This window comes from Ceratotherium simum, chromosome 7 (assembly GCF_057802395.1).
Source record: "Ceratotherium simum simum isolate JZ-2026a chromosome 7, ASM5780239v1, whole genome shotgun sequence".
Classification (NCBI taxonomy): Eukaryota; Metazoa; Chordata; class Mammalia; order Perissodactyla; family Rhinocerotidae; genus Ceratotherium; species Ceratotherium simum.
The window spans coordinates 82,010,460-82,032,952 of record NC_141906.1 but is presented as its reverse complement, the minus strand read 5'-3'; the positions used below and the strand labels follow the sequence as shown (position 1 = coordinate 82,032,952).

General features: G+C 43.4%; 1 protein-coding gene across 5 annotated transcripts in view; it reads left to right on the top strand.

The window, feature by feature from the left end:
• Window positions 1–7,184: 7,184 nt before the first annotated feature.
• SNX19 (sorting nexin 19) overlaps window positions 7,185–22,493 on the top strand; it is a 39,787-nt gene continuing 24,478 nt past the window's right edge. For 4 of the 5 annotated variants that reach the window (XR_015552763.1, XR_015552762.1, XR_015552761.1 and 1 more), the window contains exons 1-8: window positions 7,185–9,367; window positions 11,178–11,316; window positions 12,435–12,535; window positions 12,652–12,771; window positions 15,098–15,228; window positions 16,481–16,577; window positions 17,071–17,251; window positions 20,008–20,137. Coding sequence is in view for 2 of the 5 variants with exons in the window: in XM_087433940.1 (XP_087290066.1) it covers window positions 7,676–9,367; window positions 11,178–11,316; window positions 12,435–12,535; window positions 12,652–12,771; window positions 15,098–15,228; window positions 16,481–16,577; window positions 17,071–17,251; window positions 20,008–20,137 (2,591 nt within the window). In the remaining 3 variants the exon portion in view is untranslated. The remainder of the gene's footprint in view (window positions 9,368–11,177; window positions 11,317–12,434; window positions 12,536–12,651; window positions 12,772–15,097; window positions 15,229–16,480; window positions 16,578–17,070; window positions 17,252–20,007; window positions 20,138–22,493) is intronic. The other variant, XM_004438482.3, reaches the window with a different exon arrangement.

Here is a 22,493-nt window from a genome sequence, read left to right as displayed (position 1 = left end):
TTTTTCTTTCAGTAGTGTAAGGGAGGAATAACGTTTCCTCTACCTTCCTAGGTTCCGTGGCTGGATTAAGAATTAAATAAACATAAAACAGATTAACAGGAGAAAAAAACCATTTTAATTACATACGTAAGCACAGGAGTTTCATGAAAGCACGAGACTCAAGGAGGCAGCCAGATGATTGAGACTTACACACAATTCTGAGCTAAGGAAAGGGATGGGGTTCTGTGCTTCTGGGTGAGAGAAGGCAAATTATGGGAAGAGGAGAGGTGGAAATATGTGGTATATATTTGACATACACTTGATGATTCGGATTTAGAATTCATATTTACTCCACATTAAATTTGTGGTAATTTGGGGGGCTTAAAATGAGAATATTTTCTTCCAGAAAGGATTTTCATCTGTTCTTTCAGGAGCTAGGGAAATCCACTGACCTGGACCTCTTCAAACCCCCCACAAGGATTATGGCTAACGTGGGACTGAGGGGCTCAGTTCCACCTCCTTCTTCGGGAACAAGGCTCAGAACCTGGATTACAGTCCTGCTGAGGACATTTGTCCTCAGGGCCATCCTGCCCCTTTCATCTGCCCACTGCCCACTATTCCCAGTTCCACCCTTATCTCAATTTTCTTTGTGTTCTGTTTTCAGAATGGACAGGATAGTGTACTTGGAACTCATCATTTACTTCTTGTCCTCTTATGAGCCCATTACTTCATCAAAAAGAGTTTTCTATTCAGGATCTAGTTGTTCTTCAGTGGGAGGGTCTATTAGAGCACTTAGTATCCTGTATAGCCAGATGTGGAAATTTAAGTCTAGATCTGTTTAACTTGTAGTTCCGTGTTATTTACATTTTTATATGCCATGAAAACAAATCTTTGGAAATATTAAAATTGACAAGAGATTTTCACATTTTGGGGTATATGGGATAACTATTCTGATTCAAAACTGATTCAGCTTGAACCAAAAAAAGCCTGATTTATGGCCTATCAAACATACATTGTACATCTTCTATAAGCGTTAAAATAAGAACACATACCTCCTCTCCTACAAAGCCAGTAATGCCCTATCGGTAATGCCCATATTAGTACTCCTAAAATAAGTTCCTTTTCTAACATCAGGGTCATGATGACCTGCTAAATTGCAACTGAATACCTCTTGAAACTTTGATGAATGTGTATCCTGGGTGTGTTTAATGTATATGCTTTGTTCTAAAAAGTTATGACTGTACTGAAAACTGTGCTTCTTGGGGAATGCTTTCTTTGTTTCTGAAAAAGGCCTTTCCGGGTTATAATCCTCACTCTGACTCAAGTAAAACTCACCTCTCTCTCTTATCTATGGAATGGTTATTGATTATTTTGCATGAACAAAATTATTGTCCTCTTTTTAGTATCCGCATCATCAACATGTGACCATTCAGATAACCCACAGACAGACAGCACCTATTACAGACTGAATTGTGTCCCCTCAAAATTCATATGTTGAAGTCCTAACCTCTAGTACACCCCAGAATGTGACTGTATTTAGAAATGGGACCTTGTGATGGTTAATTTTATGTTGGTTACTTTTCAACTTGACTGACCACAGAGTGCCCAGGTTAAACACTATCTCCGGGTGTGTCTCTGAGAGTGTTTCTGAAAAAGATTAACATTTGAATCAGTGGACTCAGTAAAGTGCATTGCCCTCCCAAAGGTGGGTGGGCAGCATCTAGCCCTTTGAGGGTCTGAATAGAATAAGAGGCAGAGGGAGAAGGGAAGAATTTGCCCCTTTTTTCCTGCCTCACTGATTGAGTTGGGACATCGTATCTCATCTTCTCTGGCTTTTGAACTGGGATTTACACCATTGGTTCCCCTGGTTCTCAGGCCTTCAGACTCGGACTAAATTATACCACCAGTTTTCCTGGCTGTCCAGCTCGCCAATGGCAGATCGTGGGACTACTGAGACTCACTGGCATGAGCAAATTCTGCAGAATAAATCCAGACTGTGTATCCTACTGGTTCTGTTTCTCTGGAAAACCCTGACTAATACAGGCCTTTAAAAGGGTCATTGAAGTTAAATGACGTTATATGGGTGGGCTCTAATCCTATAGGACTGGTGTCCTTAAAAGAAGAGGGAGATACCCCAGGGATGCACACACACAAAGGAAACGCCATGCGAGGACACAGCAAGAAGATGGACATCTGCAACACAATGAGAGAGACCTCAGGAGAAACCAACCCTGCCAACAGCTTAATCTTGGACTTCCAACCTCCAGAACTGTGAGAAAATAAATTTCTGTTGTTTAAGCCACCCTGTCTGTGGTATTTTGTTATAATCGTCCTAGCAAACTAATATAGGAGCTTACTCAGTTTTCCTCATGTTTTCCTTATGAACATGTTTCCCTTAAGAAAAGAAGGACCTGTTCTTATTGGCTTCATGGCAAACTTAACCCTTCCTTCAAAGCCCACTCAAATGTCACTTCTGTGAAACTTTCCCCAATTCTCTGCATTCCTATATTTAGCACTTTTACATCGTATCAGTGCCTGTTTCTTGTACCAAATTGTGAATCCTTTAAGAGCAACCATATAAAATATGTCTTTGAATTCCCAATATCTAGCTTAATGCCTGTTGGATGAATGGATGGATATATATCTATACAGATGGATGAGTGAATAAATAAATGAGATGCAATTTCTCAAATGCCATACTCCCTGCTGCCCTCTGGTGGCTACTTATTGTCCAACACCACATCTAAGGAAGAGTGTGGAGATGCTCCTGGTAATATACTAGCTCTTCAGGGCCTCTTGCAGATGACTAGCCTTCCAATTTATGCAAAATTTCCTCCTCCTATTTTGGTATTACCATACTCTACTCTTCTCATTACATTATCTATCAACCTTCCAGTCATCCTTCTCATTTATTGAGAACTTTTGTACCAAGACCACAGTCCTGTCTACCTTATCATCGGTGACTTCCAATCCCATGCAGATCACCCATCTCAAAAACAGATTCAAAATTTCTTCCTCATCCCTAACATGTTATCCATACCTTACTTCAGGAACTCACTACTTGGCCACACCCAGACTTTATAACCATAAAAATGTTCTCATCTCTAAATACTTAGGCTCTGTAGTAAGCCCAATAACGGCCCCCCAAAGATGTCCACACCCTAATCTCCAGAATCTGTGACTATGTTACCTTATACGGCAAAGGAGACTTTGTAGATGTGATTAAGTTAAGATAATATTCCCATCTTGAGATGGGCTGGGCTACCTGGGAGTGCTCAACGTAATCACAAGGGTCTTTATAGGAAGAAGGCAGGAGGGTCAGAGTAAAAGAAGGAGATGTGACAACAGAAGCAGAGGTAACATGGGGCCATGAGCAAAGGAATGCAAGTAGCTGGAAAGGGCAAGAACACAGATCCTCCCTTATAGCCTCCAAAAAGAACACAGCCCTGCCAACCCTTTTGAGACTTCTGACTTCCAGAACTGTAAGAGAATAAATTTATGTTGCTGTAAGCCACTAAGTTGGTGGTAATATGGTACAGCAGCAATAGGAAACTGACACAGCCTCCCACAAACCAATCTATAACCTTAAACTTGTGTTCTTCTGGCTCGCTCACTCTCTTCCAGTACACCTAACCTTGTTCTCACGATTAACTATCTCTCTCCCGGCCTCATTTCCTTTCCTAGACACTAGACACCATGATTTTAAATTTTAACAGCTCTATTCTTAGGATGTTAAGGTCCTAACCACTTATCCTTTCACTTCACCTACCTTGATACTTCAAATGTTGCAACAGACCAACTTCCTTCTTTCTTCTCTCCTGTACTGAGGATACCAAACACTTCAGGAGGAAATAACTCAATATAATATGTATTTGTGCCACTACAAACTCATGATATTTAACCTTAACTAGGTCCTCAGTCCCTCTTTATTCCTTTACATGACCTTCATTAGTTCCTTCTTCTATTTCTCATAATAATAACTTCAAACCATCAACTCTTCTCAAGTCACTTGCCTCTCTTCTCAAGTCACTACCCCTCTCTTTAGTAAGTTACCTTGACTTCCATTTTTGAGAGAAAATTGAGGTGTGGCATGAGTTGCCTTCAGCACGTCTTCCTGCTGCAGTTCCCCTTGCTCTCATTGTCCCTGCTTGTTTCTCACTGCTGCTCCTGCCTAAAAGACTTTCCCTCCCTCTTCTCCTTGCTCTCTCTACCAATTAGCAGACATTTGGTCCTGTCCAAAATGTCCATAAGACATTTGGTTCATAAGACATTTGGTCCACACTAAAAGATCCTTGATATTTGCAGGACCATTTGGTCCTGTCCAAAACATCCATAAGACATTGGGTCCATGCCAAAAGGTCCTTGATATCTGGTCATATTTAGTCCTGTCCAAAATGTCCATGGAGATGTTGGGTCCATGCCAAAAGGTCCTTGATATTTTGTCATATTTCGTCCTGTCCAAAACATCCATGGAGACATTGGGTCCACACCAAAAGGTCCTTGATATTTGATCCTGTTCAAAACCATTTGGCATTGGGCCGGCTCCGTGGCTTAGCGGTTAAGTGCGTGTGCTCTGATGCTGGCGGCCCGGGTTCGGATCCTGGGCGCGCCCCGAGGCACCACTTCTCCGTCCAACGTGAGGCCGAGTCCCACGTACAGCAACTAGAAGGATGTGAACCTATGACATACAACTATCTACTGGGGCTTTGGGGGGAAAAACTGAATAAATAAAATCTTTAAAAAAAAAAAAAAAAAAAACCATTTGGCATGGACCAAATATGCTCATGGACTTTTTGAACAGGACCAAACATCAAGGACATTTTGGCATTGCTCCAATGTCTTATGGGCCAAATGTCCAAAAGTCTTATGGACCACTCCTCCTTTATGTTCACATTTCATCGTACATTCTTCTATTGCAACTATCATACCACACATGATAATGTTTAATTACAGTTATGTGTCTCTCTCCTTGAACTATACTGAAAGTTCCTTGAGGTGAATTACAGTGTCTTGTTTGTCTTGTTATCCCCAGCACTCTAGCACTGTGCCTATAATATTTTGAGAAATGGTAAGAAAGAAAGACCAAGCGGGATGGGGAGTGATGTGGCCAAACAGCCAGCCTCCCCCCACCACAACACTCACCAACACCACCACCAAACATCAGTCCTGCTTCTCACCTCCTCCCAGTGATTAATCTATTTGGAGATTGAGGCTTGCCCCAGACCCCTATGCAGAAGCTCACACCAGTCAAAATGACAAGTGCACTGGCATATTCATCTGAAAGTCCTGCTTCATCAAATCCACTCAGAATCAGGAAGGCACTCTTAGCTACCGTGGTGCTCCAGACCATCTGCTCAGGTGGCACAGCTCCCATGTACAAGGTCAGTTTCTTACTGCCCTGAACATTCCAGATTATGCTGCAGAGTAAACTTTCTCTCTGAACTGTCATAGGGAAGTTTCAGAATCATCGTTAGTCTTCCCCTCAGCCACTTCTCTATTTTAGTTCTCAGTTAGGTGGCAGGGATATTTCTCTTGAGCATCATTGTGATCTTCCAACTGCCCCTGAGGACAATGGAATGGTCTGAGAGGACAAAGACGAGCAGCACCCACTTCTGATGTTCCTTTTCTGTGGAGAGAAGTGAGGGAGAGCAGCAATGAAGTGGCCAGAATTCTGGGATCTCAGAAACGCTGGAAATACTGACCAGCATTCTGGGACCTCAGGGATGTGCTCAGACAGCTTCATGAATGCTTTGATCCTAAATCAAACTTTTTGCTGTAGAAGTAATAGTCATGAACTATGCCCCACATCTGAATCATGATTCCTTTTGCATACAAAAGAAATTTTTGCCCCAACAGTAGAAGTGCAGATGAGAGACGAAGATGTAATATGCTTCTTGTCGGCACATTTTTGGTGGGAGTTTGCCTGAAGATTCCTCTAAACATCTGGGGACTAATGCTATAATGGTGAAAGGCTGCTAACAGCATAGAGAAGGCTGAAGATGAGCAACCATGAGCAGCTCTATACAAATAGTGTACATCTTGTGCCAAAATAAAAAGGAGAGCCACATTACAGACAGAGTTCCTAGGAAGCAAGATGGGGAAGGAAGCTAGCTTTACACGAAACTGGCATAAACACTTTTCTGCATGTGTCACCACTACTGTCAGATATTTAATCTTCCTATAGGTAACTCTGTCTGAGTAGACAACTGAAGGCAAATTTACTAAAACCAAAAACAATCAGACATAGAGCACATTCCAAAGCAAATATATTCGAAGATTGCCTGAAAACACTTCTTTACTTCTGCCTTCTTTCCTATATATTTGGGGAGAAAAGGGGAAAAAGAGATGGAGGAGAACAGAAAGAAACTCACACTCTTGGAGATCCAGCAGAAAGCCTACTTTCTCCATGAGGTCCTCCTTAACCACTGCAACCCACAGTGATCGTTCCTTCCCCTGAATACCTATAAGATTTTTCATTTTGCTATATCCCATATTGACTTGCATTATGAGATATCCATTCATGATCCAAGAACTTTCTACCCAATTAGCTGCAAGGTACTTGAGGACAAGGGCTGCTTCTGTTGCTCTACACCACCTATCACAGCCACTGAATATAGCAGAGTCTCAAAATATTTGATTGCTTGGGTAATGCCACCAGCAAATAACCCCAAATCACAAATATGATTTTGTCATACATTATATGAAATTTAAGGAAGAGTCTGTCTCTGTATTAATGTTTTATGCCTTGCACTCTGCAATTCCCCAAAACAAGTTCAGTGGGCTGTGTATTGGGGATTGAGGGGGTACTGGGGGAAGCCGGGTGAATTTTAAAATGTATCAGGCCAATGAAAACATGCCCACATGGGATTAAAATAAACTGGATTATTGAGAGTTTGCCTAAGCAGCAAAAGGTGTTTGCAGACTTCATTTAGTTATTAGAGCTGAAAGTCTGAGTCTTTGAGCGTCACTGCCTGCAAGGCCGCTCTCTGTCCCAATCGCTGTGGGAATTTTGGCCCACCCTACGCGAGCACGCGCCCCGCCTGCACTCCGGTTCCGAGATCAGTTGGCGCCGGTGCGTTCACTGCGGCTCATCACCACCAGGGGGCGCCGGGCAGTGCCGCGCCCTGGGGCGCGCGGACGCTCTCCCAGCGTGCCACGCTCCGCCGACGTCGACCCGGAAGCTGTCGCCGGCCGCTGCCGGCCGACAGCCTTGACGGAAGGCGACCTGTGGAGCGCGGGGACCTGGGCCGCCGCGCCCGGCGGAGGTCTTCTCAAGGGCCTGCGGAGAAGACACCCTTGAGCCCACTGCGCCTCCGGGCTCGGGCTGGGCGCGCCCCCGGGCTCGGGCTGGGCGCGCCCCCGCGGTGTGCGGCCCGGTCGTGCGGCCCCGGCGGTCGGCGTCTGTAAGTTGGGTGAGGGCCGCGGAGGCCCGCCCCGGCCCCCGGAGGCGGCCGAGAGGCTCTTGTGGCCGAGCGCGGCTCGTGAGGGCCGCCGAGTTTTCCTGGAGAGCAGCGGCCCCGCGGGCAGGGGCTGGAGCGCGGGCGAGCCGCGGCGCCTGTAGGCCGTGCAGCGCCCCGAGCCCCCGGGGCCTGGGGAGCGGCCCGGGTCTCCCGGATCCGGACAGCGAGTGCCCCGGTCCCCGGCTCTGAAGCAAAACAGGGCGGTCGTCGCGCGGAGCCGCCTGGGCCTCTCAGCCATGAAGGCGGAGACAGGGTCCGCGTTCCAGGCGACCCCAGCGGGGTCCGGCTGTGGCCTCAGTAATCTGCTGAGCAGCCGGAAGCTGATGGCCGTAGGGGTCGTGCTCTGCTGGCTCCTGGTCATCCAGTTTCTGGTCAACGTGTGGCTCCTGTGCCTTCTGTGTGCATTGCTGGCGGTGCTGGGAGGATGGCTGGGCTCAGACGCCGTGGTGGGGGCTTCAGGTCGACTGCACTTGGAACGCTTCATCCCGATGGCCGTCTGCGCTCCCAACCCTGAGGCAGAGAAGCAGTTGGAACAGGAGATCAACCGCACCATCCAGATGATTGTTCGAGACTTTGTGTCATCCTGGTATCGCTCAGTGAGCCGGGAGCCAGCCTTCGAGGAAGAAATGGAGGCAGCCATGAGAGGGTTGGTCCAGGAACTCCGGAGGAGGATGGGCGTGGTGGACAGTCGTGCTCTCGCCCAGAGGGTTCTGACGCTCTGCGGTTGTCACCTGCAGAGCTATATTCGGGCAAAGGAGGCCGCCGCAGGGAAGCAGAGTGGTACTCTGGAGCCCTCCCAGCTCTGGGAGGCTTACTGCCGGGCTGCTGCCCCACACCCTGCTGTACAAAGCCCCAGTGCTGAGGTCGCCTATACACGGGGCACTGTGAATTTGTTGCTTCAAGGGCTGGTACCAAAGCCCCACTTAGAGACCCGGACCGGACGCCATGTGGTGGTGGAACTCATTACTTGCAATGTTATCTTACCGCTGATCAGCAAGCTGTCAGATCCTGACTGGATCCACCTTGTACTCGTGGGCATCTTTTCCAAGGCCAGAAATAATCCGGCAGGAGTGGTTAAACCACTCCGCCCAGGAAGTGCCCTGGAACATCCCACAGTGCCTACATCTCTGCCACTGATTGTTGAAGTACAGAACCTACCAGAAGTGAGAGCCCCTTCTCCAGCAGCAGCCCCAGTGCTCCTAAACTGTAGGGAGCCAGAGGGGTCTTCACGCCGCTCCCCAGAAGTTGAAGAAGGCCATGAAGCTATAGAGGGAGATTTGGGTGGAGTGCCAGAAGAAAGAAAGGTAGGAAATAACTCATCTCATTTCCTACAGCCAGATGTTCGAGGCCCTCTGTTCTTATGTGAAGATGCAGAGCTGGAGTCTCCATTGTCTGAACTGGGCAAAGAAACCATCATGCTCATGACCCCAGGCAACTTCCTCTCTGACAGGATCCAGGATGCCCTGTGTACCTTACGGAGTTCCCAGTCTCCAGAGTCTAAGGATGGTGAAGGATCTGAAGGAATTGAAGAAGCAGAGCCTGAGGAGGGTGCAGAGTCAGGCCTCCTGGTCTCCATGCTGAATTCCTGCCCAGAGATCCAGATTGACACAGCAGACAAGGAGGTAGAGCAAGGAGATGTCACCTCTCTTACACCTTTGCTGGCAGGTTCGGAAAGGACCTGCCCCCCACGACCCTCATGCTTAGAGAAGGATCTCACAAATGATGTGAGCTCCCCAGATCCTAGACTGCCACAGGTTCTGCTTTCCTCTTCTCCACCCGGTCCTCTCAGCTCAGCCACCTTCAGCTTTGAGCCCCTGAGCAGTCCAGATGGCCCTGTTGTCATCCAGAACCTTCGAATCACTGGCACTATTACTGCTCGAGAGCACAGTGGCACCGGATTCCACCCATACACACTCTACACAGTGAAGGTAACAGGATTAGAACTGTGGTCATCCACTCTGGGCTGGGAAGTGGTTTGGAAAGCAGAGTCAGTGAAGCTAGTGTTCTGAGAGAAGCTACTCTTACTTAGTTTGCTGTGTTTAATTCAGACATGAACGGTCTGAAGCTCATTTGTAAAGCAGAGTAGGCTTCTATGCAATACCCCCACAAACAATCCTAGAATCTCAGGATTGTTAGGATATCGAGGGTTATATTTTTCCGTGGTTCCCAATGTAGAGAGTCTTGTCCAGAAATTCTCTTCCCAAACTTCTTCCCTGCTAATTTCTCTCTTTTTTTTTTTAAAGACTAGTTTTGTTTCTAATTTGTTTTAGGAAGGAAGGTTATTATATACCTATTATATACCTGTACATACCTTAGAAGGCAGCAAGTTCCTCATTCCTAGCGATGTTTAAGCACAGAAGTAGGAGCTGCTTGGCGGAGATGATATGAAGGAGGTTCATGTATCAGATGGCTGGTTCGATTAGAACAACAGTTCCCTAAAACTGGCTTTAGGGTAGGCTGCTTGTAAGTCACCTGGAGAGTTGTATTTTTAAAAAAATATAGAATCTTGGGACCCACTCTTAGAAATTCTCATTCAGATTCCACCAAAGCCTATCAAAATCTGTATATTTAAAAAGCAGCCCAAATAATTTTGAGGTGCAGCCAGATTTGGGAATATATCAGTATTGAATAGTGTTCTTCAAGGAGCAGAATATTCCACAGAAAGCATCATAACTCTAAGTGCTCCAAGTTTAAGATCCCCACCGTGAATTCCACCTTTGTCTCTTACCTAGGCCTTTCCTTCTCAGTACTGGTCTGAGGGATGACTTTGCTCATGTCAGCTCTCTCTCTGGCTCTAAAGAATTTTAAAATACCGTCCTCAAGTCCCACCAACAAGGAGATCATTTCTTCCATCACTTGCCCACAGTATAATACCTCGACCAAGTAATAATGGTAACCTACTTGTAATGAGAACAAGCACATATATAGTTCTTCCACAGCATTTCATTATATCTTAAGTACTCTGTCAAAAAGTGTTCCCCTGTACTAAGTTGCAGCTTTCACGCTGTTTAGGGTGTTCGCTTAGGGGGAACATACAATTCAAGTTCTTTTCCCACATTCTGGCCTTCCAAGCATATGAAGACAGCCTTTGACTCCTTACAACACCTCCAATCTTCACATGACTTCTAATCATACAGATGATACACGCTTAGGAAAATAAAATTCAGTTTAGCTCCAAGAATGATAATCTGCCCAAAGCAAAACAAAACACATGTCCCTTTAATGCATTTCAGGCAAACAAATGATTTTTGTTCATCAGCTGTTTTGGATTATTTGTTCTTCCCCCAACTAACATAGATAACCACTGGTTGAGAATAATGGCAAAATGATGATCCCCTTATAATGTCCAACCCCACAATTTAGGGGTGAAAGAGGTGGTATCATTTTTATTGGTGTTGTACCTTCTGTTTTATTCTCTGTCTTACGGATTTGAAAAATAGTTATGTAGCCATTTTTATAAGTAAAGGAAGTGTTGTTGGAGGGAGCTTTGAGATGGAAGAAGGAGTGGAGAACAGTAAAAGTCATTTCTCGCGTTCTGGGCCACATATATTGGGAAATGCATCTCATTCGTTATTTCAGCCACCCTTGGAATTTGAGTTATTCATTACAACCTAGAGTAGCAATCAGACATCATTGGTTCAGGAACAGAATAGGAACATCTCCCTCCCTTTACCCCTATTCTGCTCTTTCTTTGTGGCCATTGAGCTGATGCAGTAAACAGATTTGTTCATTCAACAGTATGAGACAGCCCTTGACAGTGAGAACAGCAGCGGCCTGCAGCAGTTGGCCTACCACACTGTGAATCGCCGCTACCGCGAATTCCTGAATTTGCAGACCCGTCTGGAGGAGAAATCAGATCTGCGAAAGTTCGTCAAAAGTCAGGAGTTTCCCCAGCCCCGGACTGCCTGCTTGCTTTTCATATCCAACCACCCTGATTGAGAGGCTGGAGGCCTATTGGTTTGTGGGGCGGGATGGAGGAGAATGCAGCATCAAAGGTCCTACTGTGCTCCCCCAGGTTGCTTTCAGGTGTTTTAGGGTTTTAGTGCTAGACAGCACTGATCACATTCTTGTTGAGGTGCTGCTTCGCCACTGAATGCTTTGTTCTGGGACCCTATCTAGTTTAAACTTAAGAAAGAAACTTTCACATTGCCATCTGTGCCTATGAGGTAGCATGAAGAGTTAAATTAACTTTTCTAGATTCATAGATTGCTCTTAAATATTAAAATATTATCCAGAAATCCTTGCCACTTTTTCTTTAACAACCAGGCTTTTTTTGTGTGCTGTTTGACACCCATAAGGCACAGGGATGTCAGAAAATGTAATAAAATTTAACTCTAAAAATCAGCTAGTAAGCAGCTACTTTGTTTTTTAAAAGAATGCTGACGCTCACACAAACATTTTAATAAATTAGGCATAAATTGTGGATTTCGATTATGCATTTTCTTTCTTAATAACATTAGTTTAATAATAACATAGCTTAATAAGATTAGATAATACTCAGTCATCCTTGACAATATATGCCAGGTTCTCTTCCAAGCACTTTACACGCATTAGTTCGTTTAATTCTCATAACAGCTTATGAGATAGATACTACAACTATCCCCATTTTACAGAAAAGAAACAAAAATTAAGCAACTTGCCTAAGGTCATTATAGTATAGATTGGAGCCAAAATTTAAACTTGCGCAGTTGGATTTCAGAGCCTTGATTCATAACCACTGTAGTGTGTGGCCTCTTATACCTTAATATTCACATTAATAATGAGAGAAGGTTGTATGTATTCTCTCCTTATTTTTATATTTGGAATTATTTTTATTTTTTATTTTATTTTATTCTATTTATTATTATTATTTTTATATTTGGGTATATTTGGAACTCCTGAAATAAAAAAATCTCAGGGAAATAACAGTTCTCTTTTCTTGACATATATGATGTGTTTTATATGGAATAGCTCTCAGTGAATGTTAAGTGACTGAGCTCTTTTTTTTTTTTTAAGATGTGAAGGGTCCTAAAAAACTCTTTCCAGATCTTCCATTTGGAAACATGGATAGTGACAGAGTAGAAGCCCGTAAGAGCCTCCTGGAATCATTCTTAAAGGTCAGCATCCTTCTGTTTTGGCTCTGCTCTCCTTCTAACCACCAGACACTCAAGCCATGTTGGAGAGATCTGGGGACCAGGATTTCTCTTTGAAGTCCTTCTTGTGTCTTTTGCAGCAACTGTGTTCTATTCCTGAGATCGCTAACAGTGAGGAGGTGCAGGAGTTCCTTGCTCTGAACACAGATGCTCGTATTGCCTTTGTCAAGAAACCGTTCATGGTCTCCAGGATAGACAAGGTACTAGCAGGGCCACTGTACTCAGTCTTAGTGTCTCATCAGAGTGGAGGCAATGCTTGAAAAATAAGGGAGGTGGGAGGTGGGGAAAGGTAGCACAGAGGAGTCAGTGGAACATAGACTAGAATTTTCAAGACCTTTTGTCAAATATTGGTTGGATCATCAACTTGCTGAATTACAATGAGCAACTATGAGGATACAATACCCCTGCCACTATAAATGTACACCTATCTCCTGGGGATATCAAGAGATTGTCATTCTAGTAGAGAGATGTAAGGATAGGTCAGTCCCTCTATAAATAAGTGGGGGCGGGAAGGTCTCTTCTGGAGGTGAAGATCATTCCCAGTGTTGGTCACTCAGGAAAGAGAGCGCTAAGGCAGGACATTAAGCTGAATTTAGGTTGATTTAGTGATTCTCTATAGCCAGCCCTGGTGGTCTAGTGATTAAGATTCGGTGCTGTCACCGCCATGGCCCAGGTTCCTTTCCCAGTTGGGGAACCATACCACCTGTCTGTAGGTTGTCGCAGCTGTGCAGCTGCGTGTTGCTGTGATGCTGAAAGCTATGCCACCAGTATGTCAAATACCAGCAGGGTCACCTATGGTGGACAGGTTTCAGTGGAGCTTCCAGACTAAGACAGACTAGGAAGAAGGACCTGGCCACCCACTTCGGAAAAAATTGGCTATGAAAACCCTGTGAACAGCAGCAGAGCATTGTCTGATATAGCGCCAAAAGGTGAGAGGATGGCGCAAAAAAGATTGGGCGGGGTTCTGCTCTGCTATACACAGAGTCGGTAGGAGTTGAAATCAACTCAGCATCACTAACAACAAAGTGATTCTCTGCTAGAGAACAGAGTGTGGAGAAAATTGTACCTTCAAGAGCCTGTATCAGAACCTTTGGAGATGATAGGAGAAGGACATTTGTGTAACACGTTGGAGCCTGTAAGCAGTGATTACCAACTGATTTTTAGAGTCTCGGGGCAGAAGTCTGAGGTTTATGTTTATCAAAAAATGGCATATGTTTTAAAAGGTTAGAAAACTGACTTATTGGTAGAAGAGGGACCTCCCTCTTCTCATCTAGACTTCAGGGGATAAAATGATGATGTGGAATTTCATGTGGTAGGAGTCAGGAGGCATTCCCTGCTATGAGGAAGAAACCAAACTAGAAAAGGATGAATGAAGTAAAATCCCCAGAGTTCCATGCAGATGTGTTCATTCATTAATTCTTTCAGCATGTACTTACTGCTTGCCTATTGAAAGCCATGTACTGTACTACTTGCTCATGATAGAACAGTCAGCAAGACAGGTAAGGACCCTCCCCACACACTACAATTTTGTGAGGCTAAAGAGCAAGTTATATTTTCTAAACTACATTGTCTACATTCACGCTATCGTCTTTGTTCTTTCCCTGCTTTGTTATCCCCTAGTCTTTGTTGCAGTCTGGCTCAACCATTTCAGCCTTGTCTTAGCTGTGCTAGCTATGCTCCTTGTAGAGGGTTAACGCAGGAATGAGTTAAAGAAGGCATGGTGCTGCTGTCAGCTAGCAGTGTTAATTAGCAAGAGGCACCAAAGGGAAAGAAAATGTTTCTTTGCGTTTCTTTGATATTTTAGGATTTCACTTGATTGTACATTTTCCTTTTTAGCAAATATGTCATTTTCTCATTCTGAGAAATAGAGATAATTCTTACTTTTCAGTGAGGATTGTTTTATTTGGTCTTTATGAATAGAGAAGTTTATATCAATTCCAAATTCCTTAATTTTGACCTGAGTGATTTTTGTTATTTTTTCTGTACTTAAAGAAGAGAAATTGTTTGAATTAACTGGAAAAAAACAGTTCTTTACTCTGTGTGAATTACACTGAGCATGTTTACATTATATATGCCTCTAGACTGTATTTCTTATTTTGATAATCTTCTTCACTCTTTCTTTTCTCCATATATTCCTACCTATGTAACTTCTACTTATTCACATCTGGGTGAAAGTATTATCAATTTGGAAACTAAAAATCATTCTTTTATATACAAAGTAAGAAATTGAAAATGAAAAATATTTCACCAGCCCGCTGAGCTCCCAGGTTTTTATTTATCCCATTGTTTGTTTTGGCTTCTTTTCCCATGGCATTATTTGTCTTAACTCTGTGATGAAGAAGATTTTTATGACTGTAGAGAAAAGGGAGGATATTTGCCACTGTCATTAGCTAGTATTTGACTGTACTGATGGATAACGCTCTGCTAGATAGCCTAACTATCTACTTGTCCTGATTGCATAAAGCACCGAAAGACAACTGCTCTTTTGGTGGTTTCCATCTGACACTGCACCTCTGACCCCTGCAGATGGTGGTGAGTGCTATCGTGGACACCTTGAAGACAGCATTTCCTCGCTCTGAACCCCAGAGCCCCACAGAGGAGCTGAGTGAGGCCGAGACAGAAAGCAAGCCCCAGACAGAAGGCAAGAAGGCTAGCAAGTGAGAAGCCCTTCAGTCACCCAGGGACTCTTTCCCAGTTCTCAGGTTGATCCCCAATCCTCAGCCAAAGCCTATCCCCACTCTCAAGCCCAAGAAGAGAGGAGATGTGTCATACATACCAGTTTTTATGTGAAGCCAGACCCCAGACTCCTCGATGCTCCACCCAGAGGAGCCTGAGATCCTGCATAGGCAGCCCTGCTGAATGTTTGTCTTGCTATGGGAACTCAGAGCCCAAAGTGGCCAGGGATTTTCGACTAGAAGGAAAACTCTAGAATATGGATATTCTCTTTTTCTGTTTTCCTGGAAAATTGAGATGTTTCTTTCCTATTAAGAATTAAGGCTTATAACCAATCTCTGTTTGCCATCATTTCTAGAAATCTTGGCTCAGAAGTTGCATATACTAGCAATAAACAGAAACGGACTAGAATGGACACCTGCAGGCTCTGTTTTAGTAACTGGTTACTGCTGCTACTCTCTCCTACACTGAGGTCCCAGATGTTCCCTGGCATCACTCAAAGCCAACAAACATGTGGAAGGGAAGGGCACCATACTTACCCTTACTGGAAACTTCTTATCTGTATCTGGGCCATTATGAAGAAAGAATGTGTGTGTGATAGGGGAGGCAGTAGAGAGTGTTTGTATGTATGCGTGTCTGTCTGACTGTCTGTCTTTGTCTCTGTGTTCGTTTCACGGGTGAGCAATAACAGACTCACAGTTCTTAGCCTTTTTTTTACCAGACCCGTATTTTGAAGGATGACCATGATGCCTGTGCTTATGAGAACACTATTCCTTGAAGCACTGAGGTTAGCACTTGCAAACCTTCTCTGGTTTTATTTGGAACACAAGGGGAATAAGTGGATGTGCACAAAGAGTACCAACAACAACAAAAACTTTGGTCAATGCCACTTATCTGTTTAATCCTCAACAAAATTTTCATGAGTGCATAGTATGTGCTAGCCACTTTTCTAGCCTATGGGGATACTGGTCCCTATTTTACATTAGCAAAAGCCCTTTCACAAATGCATTGTAGACATAGCTTAGTGTAAGAGTTGCACTGTATATTAAGGATTGCCAGAATATATATTGTTTGGAAGATTTCAGGGCCAGATCTCTCCTGGCAACTCTAACCACAGAAAGCTCCCAAGAACAAGTATGGGTGTTCTTGTTGTGAGGTATTAATACTTGTCAGCCCTTTGTATGGGGATCAAGACCAGGAATTACATTCCGTTTCTGCTCTTTGTTTCTGTTCCAGGTCCAGACTGAGGTTCTCATCCAGTAAAATTGCTCCAGCACTGAATATGACTGAAGCACATGAGAAGATTCTCTATTGTCTCCAGGAAGGCAGTGTGGTAAGAAGTTCCTAGAGAACTAGAATTAATAGCTGGGGTGTTGATCCTGCAGTTATAGGCAGTTGAGACAGTCTCCAAAGTCAGAAAGGACTTAGGACTTGCTGAAGGACTTAACCAACATCTGGAAGCTCTAATTTTTATTCTTAAAAGTATTTTCTTTGAGTGGTTTGGAATTTCTACTAGTCCTAGGTTGGCAGGTTGGCTTCTCAAGGGTCATGGGTTTGGGATAATGGATGCAAGAATGAGAAAGAAAGCCAGTTCCTGGAAGCGAACACATGACCCGAAACTGTTTGCAGCAGGTGAGGATACAAAGGCACTGTTTTACTTGGAACCTAGGTAAAAGATAAAAACTTTCCGAAGGTGGTCACAGAGTCATTTGGGTTCTGTCCTCATGATACTTTCACAGAGAAGGAACAGGGAAGACCTAAAGTGCTGTGGTTGCTCTCCTGCTTTCTGCATCTTTATCTGATAATGCCACTGGCTCTTTCTTCAGGAGTCAGAGATACTATCCATGTCTGGAATGGAATCCTTTATTGAAAAACAGACAAAGTTACTAGAAATGCAGCCAGCAGAAACCCCAGAAAAAGATCCTGAACAAATTCCCCAAGGATGTGTGGATGGTTACTTGTCACATGCAGCTGTGCCAGCCCAAGACCTCAGCCACGGGGATCCAGGTGAGTGACAAGATCTCTGCACCCACAGAGAAGGGAGCCAGGGTACCGTCCACTTGGGACTTGTCGTAGTTGGGATTCGTTGCTGTAATTTCTCTTCTGTTCAGCTAAGCAAGCCATGTGTTAAACACCAGTGTCAGGTACTGTGCAGAGTGCTGGGATACAAAGGATATGCACAGTCCCTGGAACGGAATCGAGCAGAAGAGCAAGGCACAAAAACAGTGAGTTCCAATCCAGCAAGATAGGATCCATACTTATAGTATCATTATCTTATTTAAGATATTTTTGGCATGCTTTGGCGTATCTTGGGACTACTCCCTTTATCTAGAAACTTTCTTCCTTTAGTGTCTTTAGTACCACTTTTCCTGGTTTTCTGTCTGCCTCTCTTGGGGTCCCTTCTCAGTCCCCTTTGTTGGCTCTCTTATTAGCTTTCCAGAGCTTTATTTTTGGCTCACTGTTCTTACTCTGCACGCTCCCCCTGGGTGATCTCATCCGTACTATTGGCTTCAACTCTAACACATGTGCTGATGATGCCTAAATATTGGATGTTGTATTTCCAATTGCCTTCTGGAAATCTCCACTTAGATATACCACAGGGCAACTGAAGTACAACATGTGCAAAATGGAATTCATCTTTTTCCCTAGATCTGTTCCTTCTGTTTTATTTATTAGCCATGGCAAATGACACCACCTAGTTACCAAAGGTAGAGCAGGGAGGGAGAAGAGAGGAGGACACTGCTCTCTCCTTGTAAGGATTTGAGGCAGGGCGGGTTTGCTTCCCAGAAGAAGTGCAGATGTTTTCTACAGAGGAAAAATTGGGAGCCCCAGATATTAGTGTGTTTGCTGAGCTAGAACTTAGAAGAAAAAAGTTTTTCAATTCCACCAAGACAGTCTCCCACTGAAAATAAAAGATCACAAAATCTTGGGTTCAGAAAGAAAAAAAGGCTGATTTCACCATTGTTTCTCAGGTGCTCATGAACAGTCACCTGTCCTCTGCTCTATGGACCTCAACTTAACTGTGTGAAAAATGGAGTTTACAACCCCATCTCTTCACACTTATCTCACTGGTTAAATAAATGAAGTATTATGACAGCAAAAGCATCAGAGAAGTGTGAGAAATTATAAATAAAATGGCATGGGTAAAACAATAATTATAGCCAAAATCAAGCCTGTAAATTTTGAACATCATATCTCTAAAACCTCTCTTCTAACCCTGAGAGACTCAAAATGCTCATCATATGATAGAAAATTTACTCTCTTCTTTAAGAAGATTGATGCCTTGTTTGCCTTCTTATTTTTTGCTGCTATGACTAATTGTCACCACATGGTGGCAGCTCTAGGTAGATGCTAACCTTGAGTAATAGAATTGGAGAGGGTGACTAAGGCTCAGGATGATGCTGTTTCCCAAGGAACTGAATATCCCCTCTTTGAGCAAATGAGTAGAAAGCAAATACATAAGCTCCCATGACACCTTGAAATACAATGCAGAAAAAAGAAAATATATATTAGATGGGATTAAGAAGAAAATAGGATTCATTTCCAGCAGATTCATCCAAATTTGACGTCATTCATGTTCCAAAAGAACCCTTAAGGGAGGACAGCTTGGGCAAGCTGGCCCAGAGAATACCCACTGGTCCTAAACTAACAAAATTATTGTTGATGATTACTTATAATATTAATCACAGCAGTGGCACCAGAAAGCTGAGATTCATTCTGGAACATTATGTACACCTGGGGAGGTCTCCCAGGAAGCAAATCAGAGGTGACATGGGACCCCCTGAACAGGGTTAGAAAACAGATGCTTCCATCCATCAAACACATCTGTTTAGGAGACTTCAGCTTAGTGTGGGTATGAGCTCATTTGTGGCCTTTCCAGTCTTTGAAACAGGAAAGAAATCGGTAATTGTCATGACATTTTCCCAGAGGTGTAATGCTCTTCCTACAACTACATGTTATCTCAAAATCAAACTGAAGCTTCCTGGATCACAACCCAACAGCTCTGAGTAATGGAGATGCTTTCAAAGCAACTCTTTTGGGAAAATGAATCCCAAATCTTTCTCTAAGTCTGCTGCCCACAACATTTCCATGATGCTTTGTGGAAGCAAGTGGAATATAAGGATGGAAGAGACTGGGCCTTGCCAATTCCAGTTAGTCACCAGTTGTGAGCACTTACTTAGAACAAAATGTATTCAGCTCCCTGGGGGAAATAGAAAAGAAAGAGAAGCTAGGTAAGCAAAAGAATTATATGCAAAATCTTTTAAAAAGATAAAAAATACTTACTAAGTGGCTAAGGAACACAAAAAAATTGTAACGTGAGGCCGGCCCGGTTGCCTATTGGTTAAGTTCGCGCACTCCACTTCAGCGGCCCGGGGTTCGCAGGTTCGAATCCCAGTCATGGACTGATGCACCACTCATCAAGCTATGCTGTGGCAGCATCCCATATACAAAATAGAGGAAGATGGGCACAGATGTTAGTTCAGGGCCAATCTTTCTCGGCAAAGAGAGGAAGATTGGCAACAAATGTTAGCTCAGTGCCAGTCTTCCTCACCAAAAAAAGAAAAAAGGAAATGTAAAGAAATAGAGCCTGTCACTGAACTTTTTAAATATGATGTAAACATCTCTTGACTTGATTTAAGTACAGTAGGATTACAGAAATACAAGATGATTGATAAAAAGGTGGAAAAGACCCAGTACATTGAAATATATTCCTCCAGTATGTGTCTTTTCGGAATTACTTTTGATGCCTTTTCATTCTCCAGGAACAGAGACAGCGTTAGCTGACACAGCCCTGGATCTGCTTCTCTTGCTACTAATGGAACAGTGGAAGTGGTTATGTACGGAAAACATGCAGAAAGTTCTTCATCTTATCTTTGGGACCCTGATTCAGAGGTAAGACCACTAAGTTCTCCTTCACATTAGAGTCTCAAATGGACATGGGTTGGATGTGATGCTAAATTCTCCACTAGAAAGAGAAAGTATAGAGTCCAGGAAACCTGTGGCCGTAAGGAAAGATACACTTGCATTATAGGGGTCCAGGGATGAAGACTGCCTGGAAAATATCAGAAAGCGTTCATTAATTGCCTTGTTGTGTAAAGTTGGAATGGGTCTGCTTCTGTAAAAATTCTGGCATAATCCACTGCGTTACAGACACTGCTGTGATCTCAAAATACTTCAGCTGAATTCTTCCTACTCTGGGATCACTTCTCCACCCAGTTATACCCCTAAGCCCTGTACCTTTCACCTTATTACAATGGACATTTTTCTTAAGTGATGATATATAGTCACTGTGATGATAAACAATGAGAAAGACAAGGAGAAAACAAATCAGTGCTCTCAAAATATAAATTGTTTTCTCTGAAGGGGGTGTAAATATTCACAACTGAAGAAGTACTTACACAGGATGGTAAGGAATGGAAGGATACTTGAATTTAAAACTTGGATTGTATAAATCAGCTTTATGATCCCAACACCACTTGAATTTCCTGAAAGAGGTGTACATAGAAGGAGTTTTTAGCTGCTGACTTCCTAACCATGAAACCAATACAAGCTTTGTTAAACTGGGGAAGGCCAGAGACACTCTCTGAACCAGACAGCACATGTCGTGCTGAGCTTTGGCCACTCTTGTTTTGATCTCTCTCTTATAAGACATCCTGGCAGATCCCAAAGTAAGAAGCCAAATCCTGACCTCTTCTGTTAGCATGTGGTTCATGCTAATAGATCACTCCAAAAACAAAAACTTCTCTTAAAAAAAGAATTATGTATCTATTCTACAAGTAGAAAATGCATTAACAACAAACTGTGAGGTCTTGCCTCACACACTCAATGTTACATAGGATCAGGAAAGCCTAAAAAGCTTTAATCAGACAGAGACTAAGTGAAAGAATAGGATGCACATTTATATTTGCTGAGTGCTTATCGTATGCCAGCACCTGACCTCTGTTTACTGATATTTTCTTACAGCCACCAAGTGAGGTTGGTAGCCCCATTTTACAGAATAAGAAAGTAGAGTTTGGCAAGGTCAACTAACATGTCCAAGGTCACATTAATGATAGATGTGGAATTTGAAGCTGAATGTGTACAACTCCAAAGCCGATGTGCTTTTTCCTACGTATTTTAGACTGAAGACTGGTCTCCAAGTGAAACCCACACATAAAATGCTGCCTATTCTGTGTACCTTAGGCTTTCTCCCTTGTCCCTCCTCCATACTCAGATCTGCTACTAGAGTGCTTTTTTCTGAAAAGCAAATATGAACATATATTCTGTGCTTAATATCCTTCAGTGGTATCCTCTTGCCTGCAAGAGTGATTTTTCTAGTATGTTACCCAGAGTTCTAGGGTTCCGCAGAGATGCTTCAGAAGCCAGCTTAGAAGCTAAGGGGAAAACTGAGTGGACCATGATCCAATCAAAGCAGTTCCATTTTGATCAGTTTAGTAGACTGGGGATCTAGGTAAGGTTTTTTTTTGAGGGCTCCACTGTGTTTAAAATACACATTTATTTATTATATTAAAATTCCAGTTCCTTTCTTACATGGCATGATCTGGTCCCAGCCTTATTTCTAGTTCTCCCACATGCAAATCATCTGTCATGGCCTGAACGCTCTCTGGACTCCTTCCTTCAGGCCTTTACTCATCCTCTTGTCTCTGCCTGAATTGTCTTGTTCTACTCATTGTTCTCCTACCTATATCCCAAACTTTCCCTTTTCTTGTCTGCTTGGCCTACTGCTAAATGTTTTTTAAAAATTAAGCATTAAATGTCGTTTATTTTGTGAAACTTTCTATGGCATCCTTTCCCACTTTCCCCCAGTATTAAGAAGCCCTATTCTCTACTCTCAAAGTTTTAATAATCCTTATCACAGTGTATTAGAGAAATGATCTACTTTCCATAAACTAGTGGTTCTCAACTGAGGGGCAGTTTTCCCCCAGGTGTATTTGGCAATATATGGAGACCTTTTTGGTTGTTGCAACTGGGAAGGGAGGCAGGAAGCTATTTCATCCAGTGGATAGAGGCCAGGGATGCTGCTAAACATCCTACACTACACAAGACAGCACCCTCGCCACCCTGAACAACAGTGAATTATCCTGCCCAAAATATCAGTAGTGCAGAGGTTGAGAAACCTTGTCCTAGACTATCAGTTCTTTAAGGGCCAGAACCAGCTTATCTGCCCAGCAACTTACACAGGGCCGTAGAAGATGCTCATTAAATATTGGATAAAAAAATAAACAATTCCCTTTTCAATACCTTTATA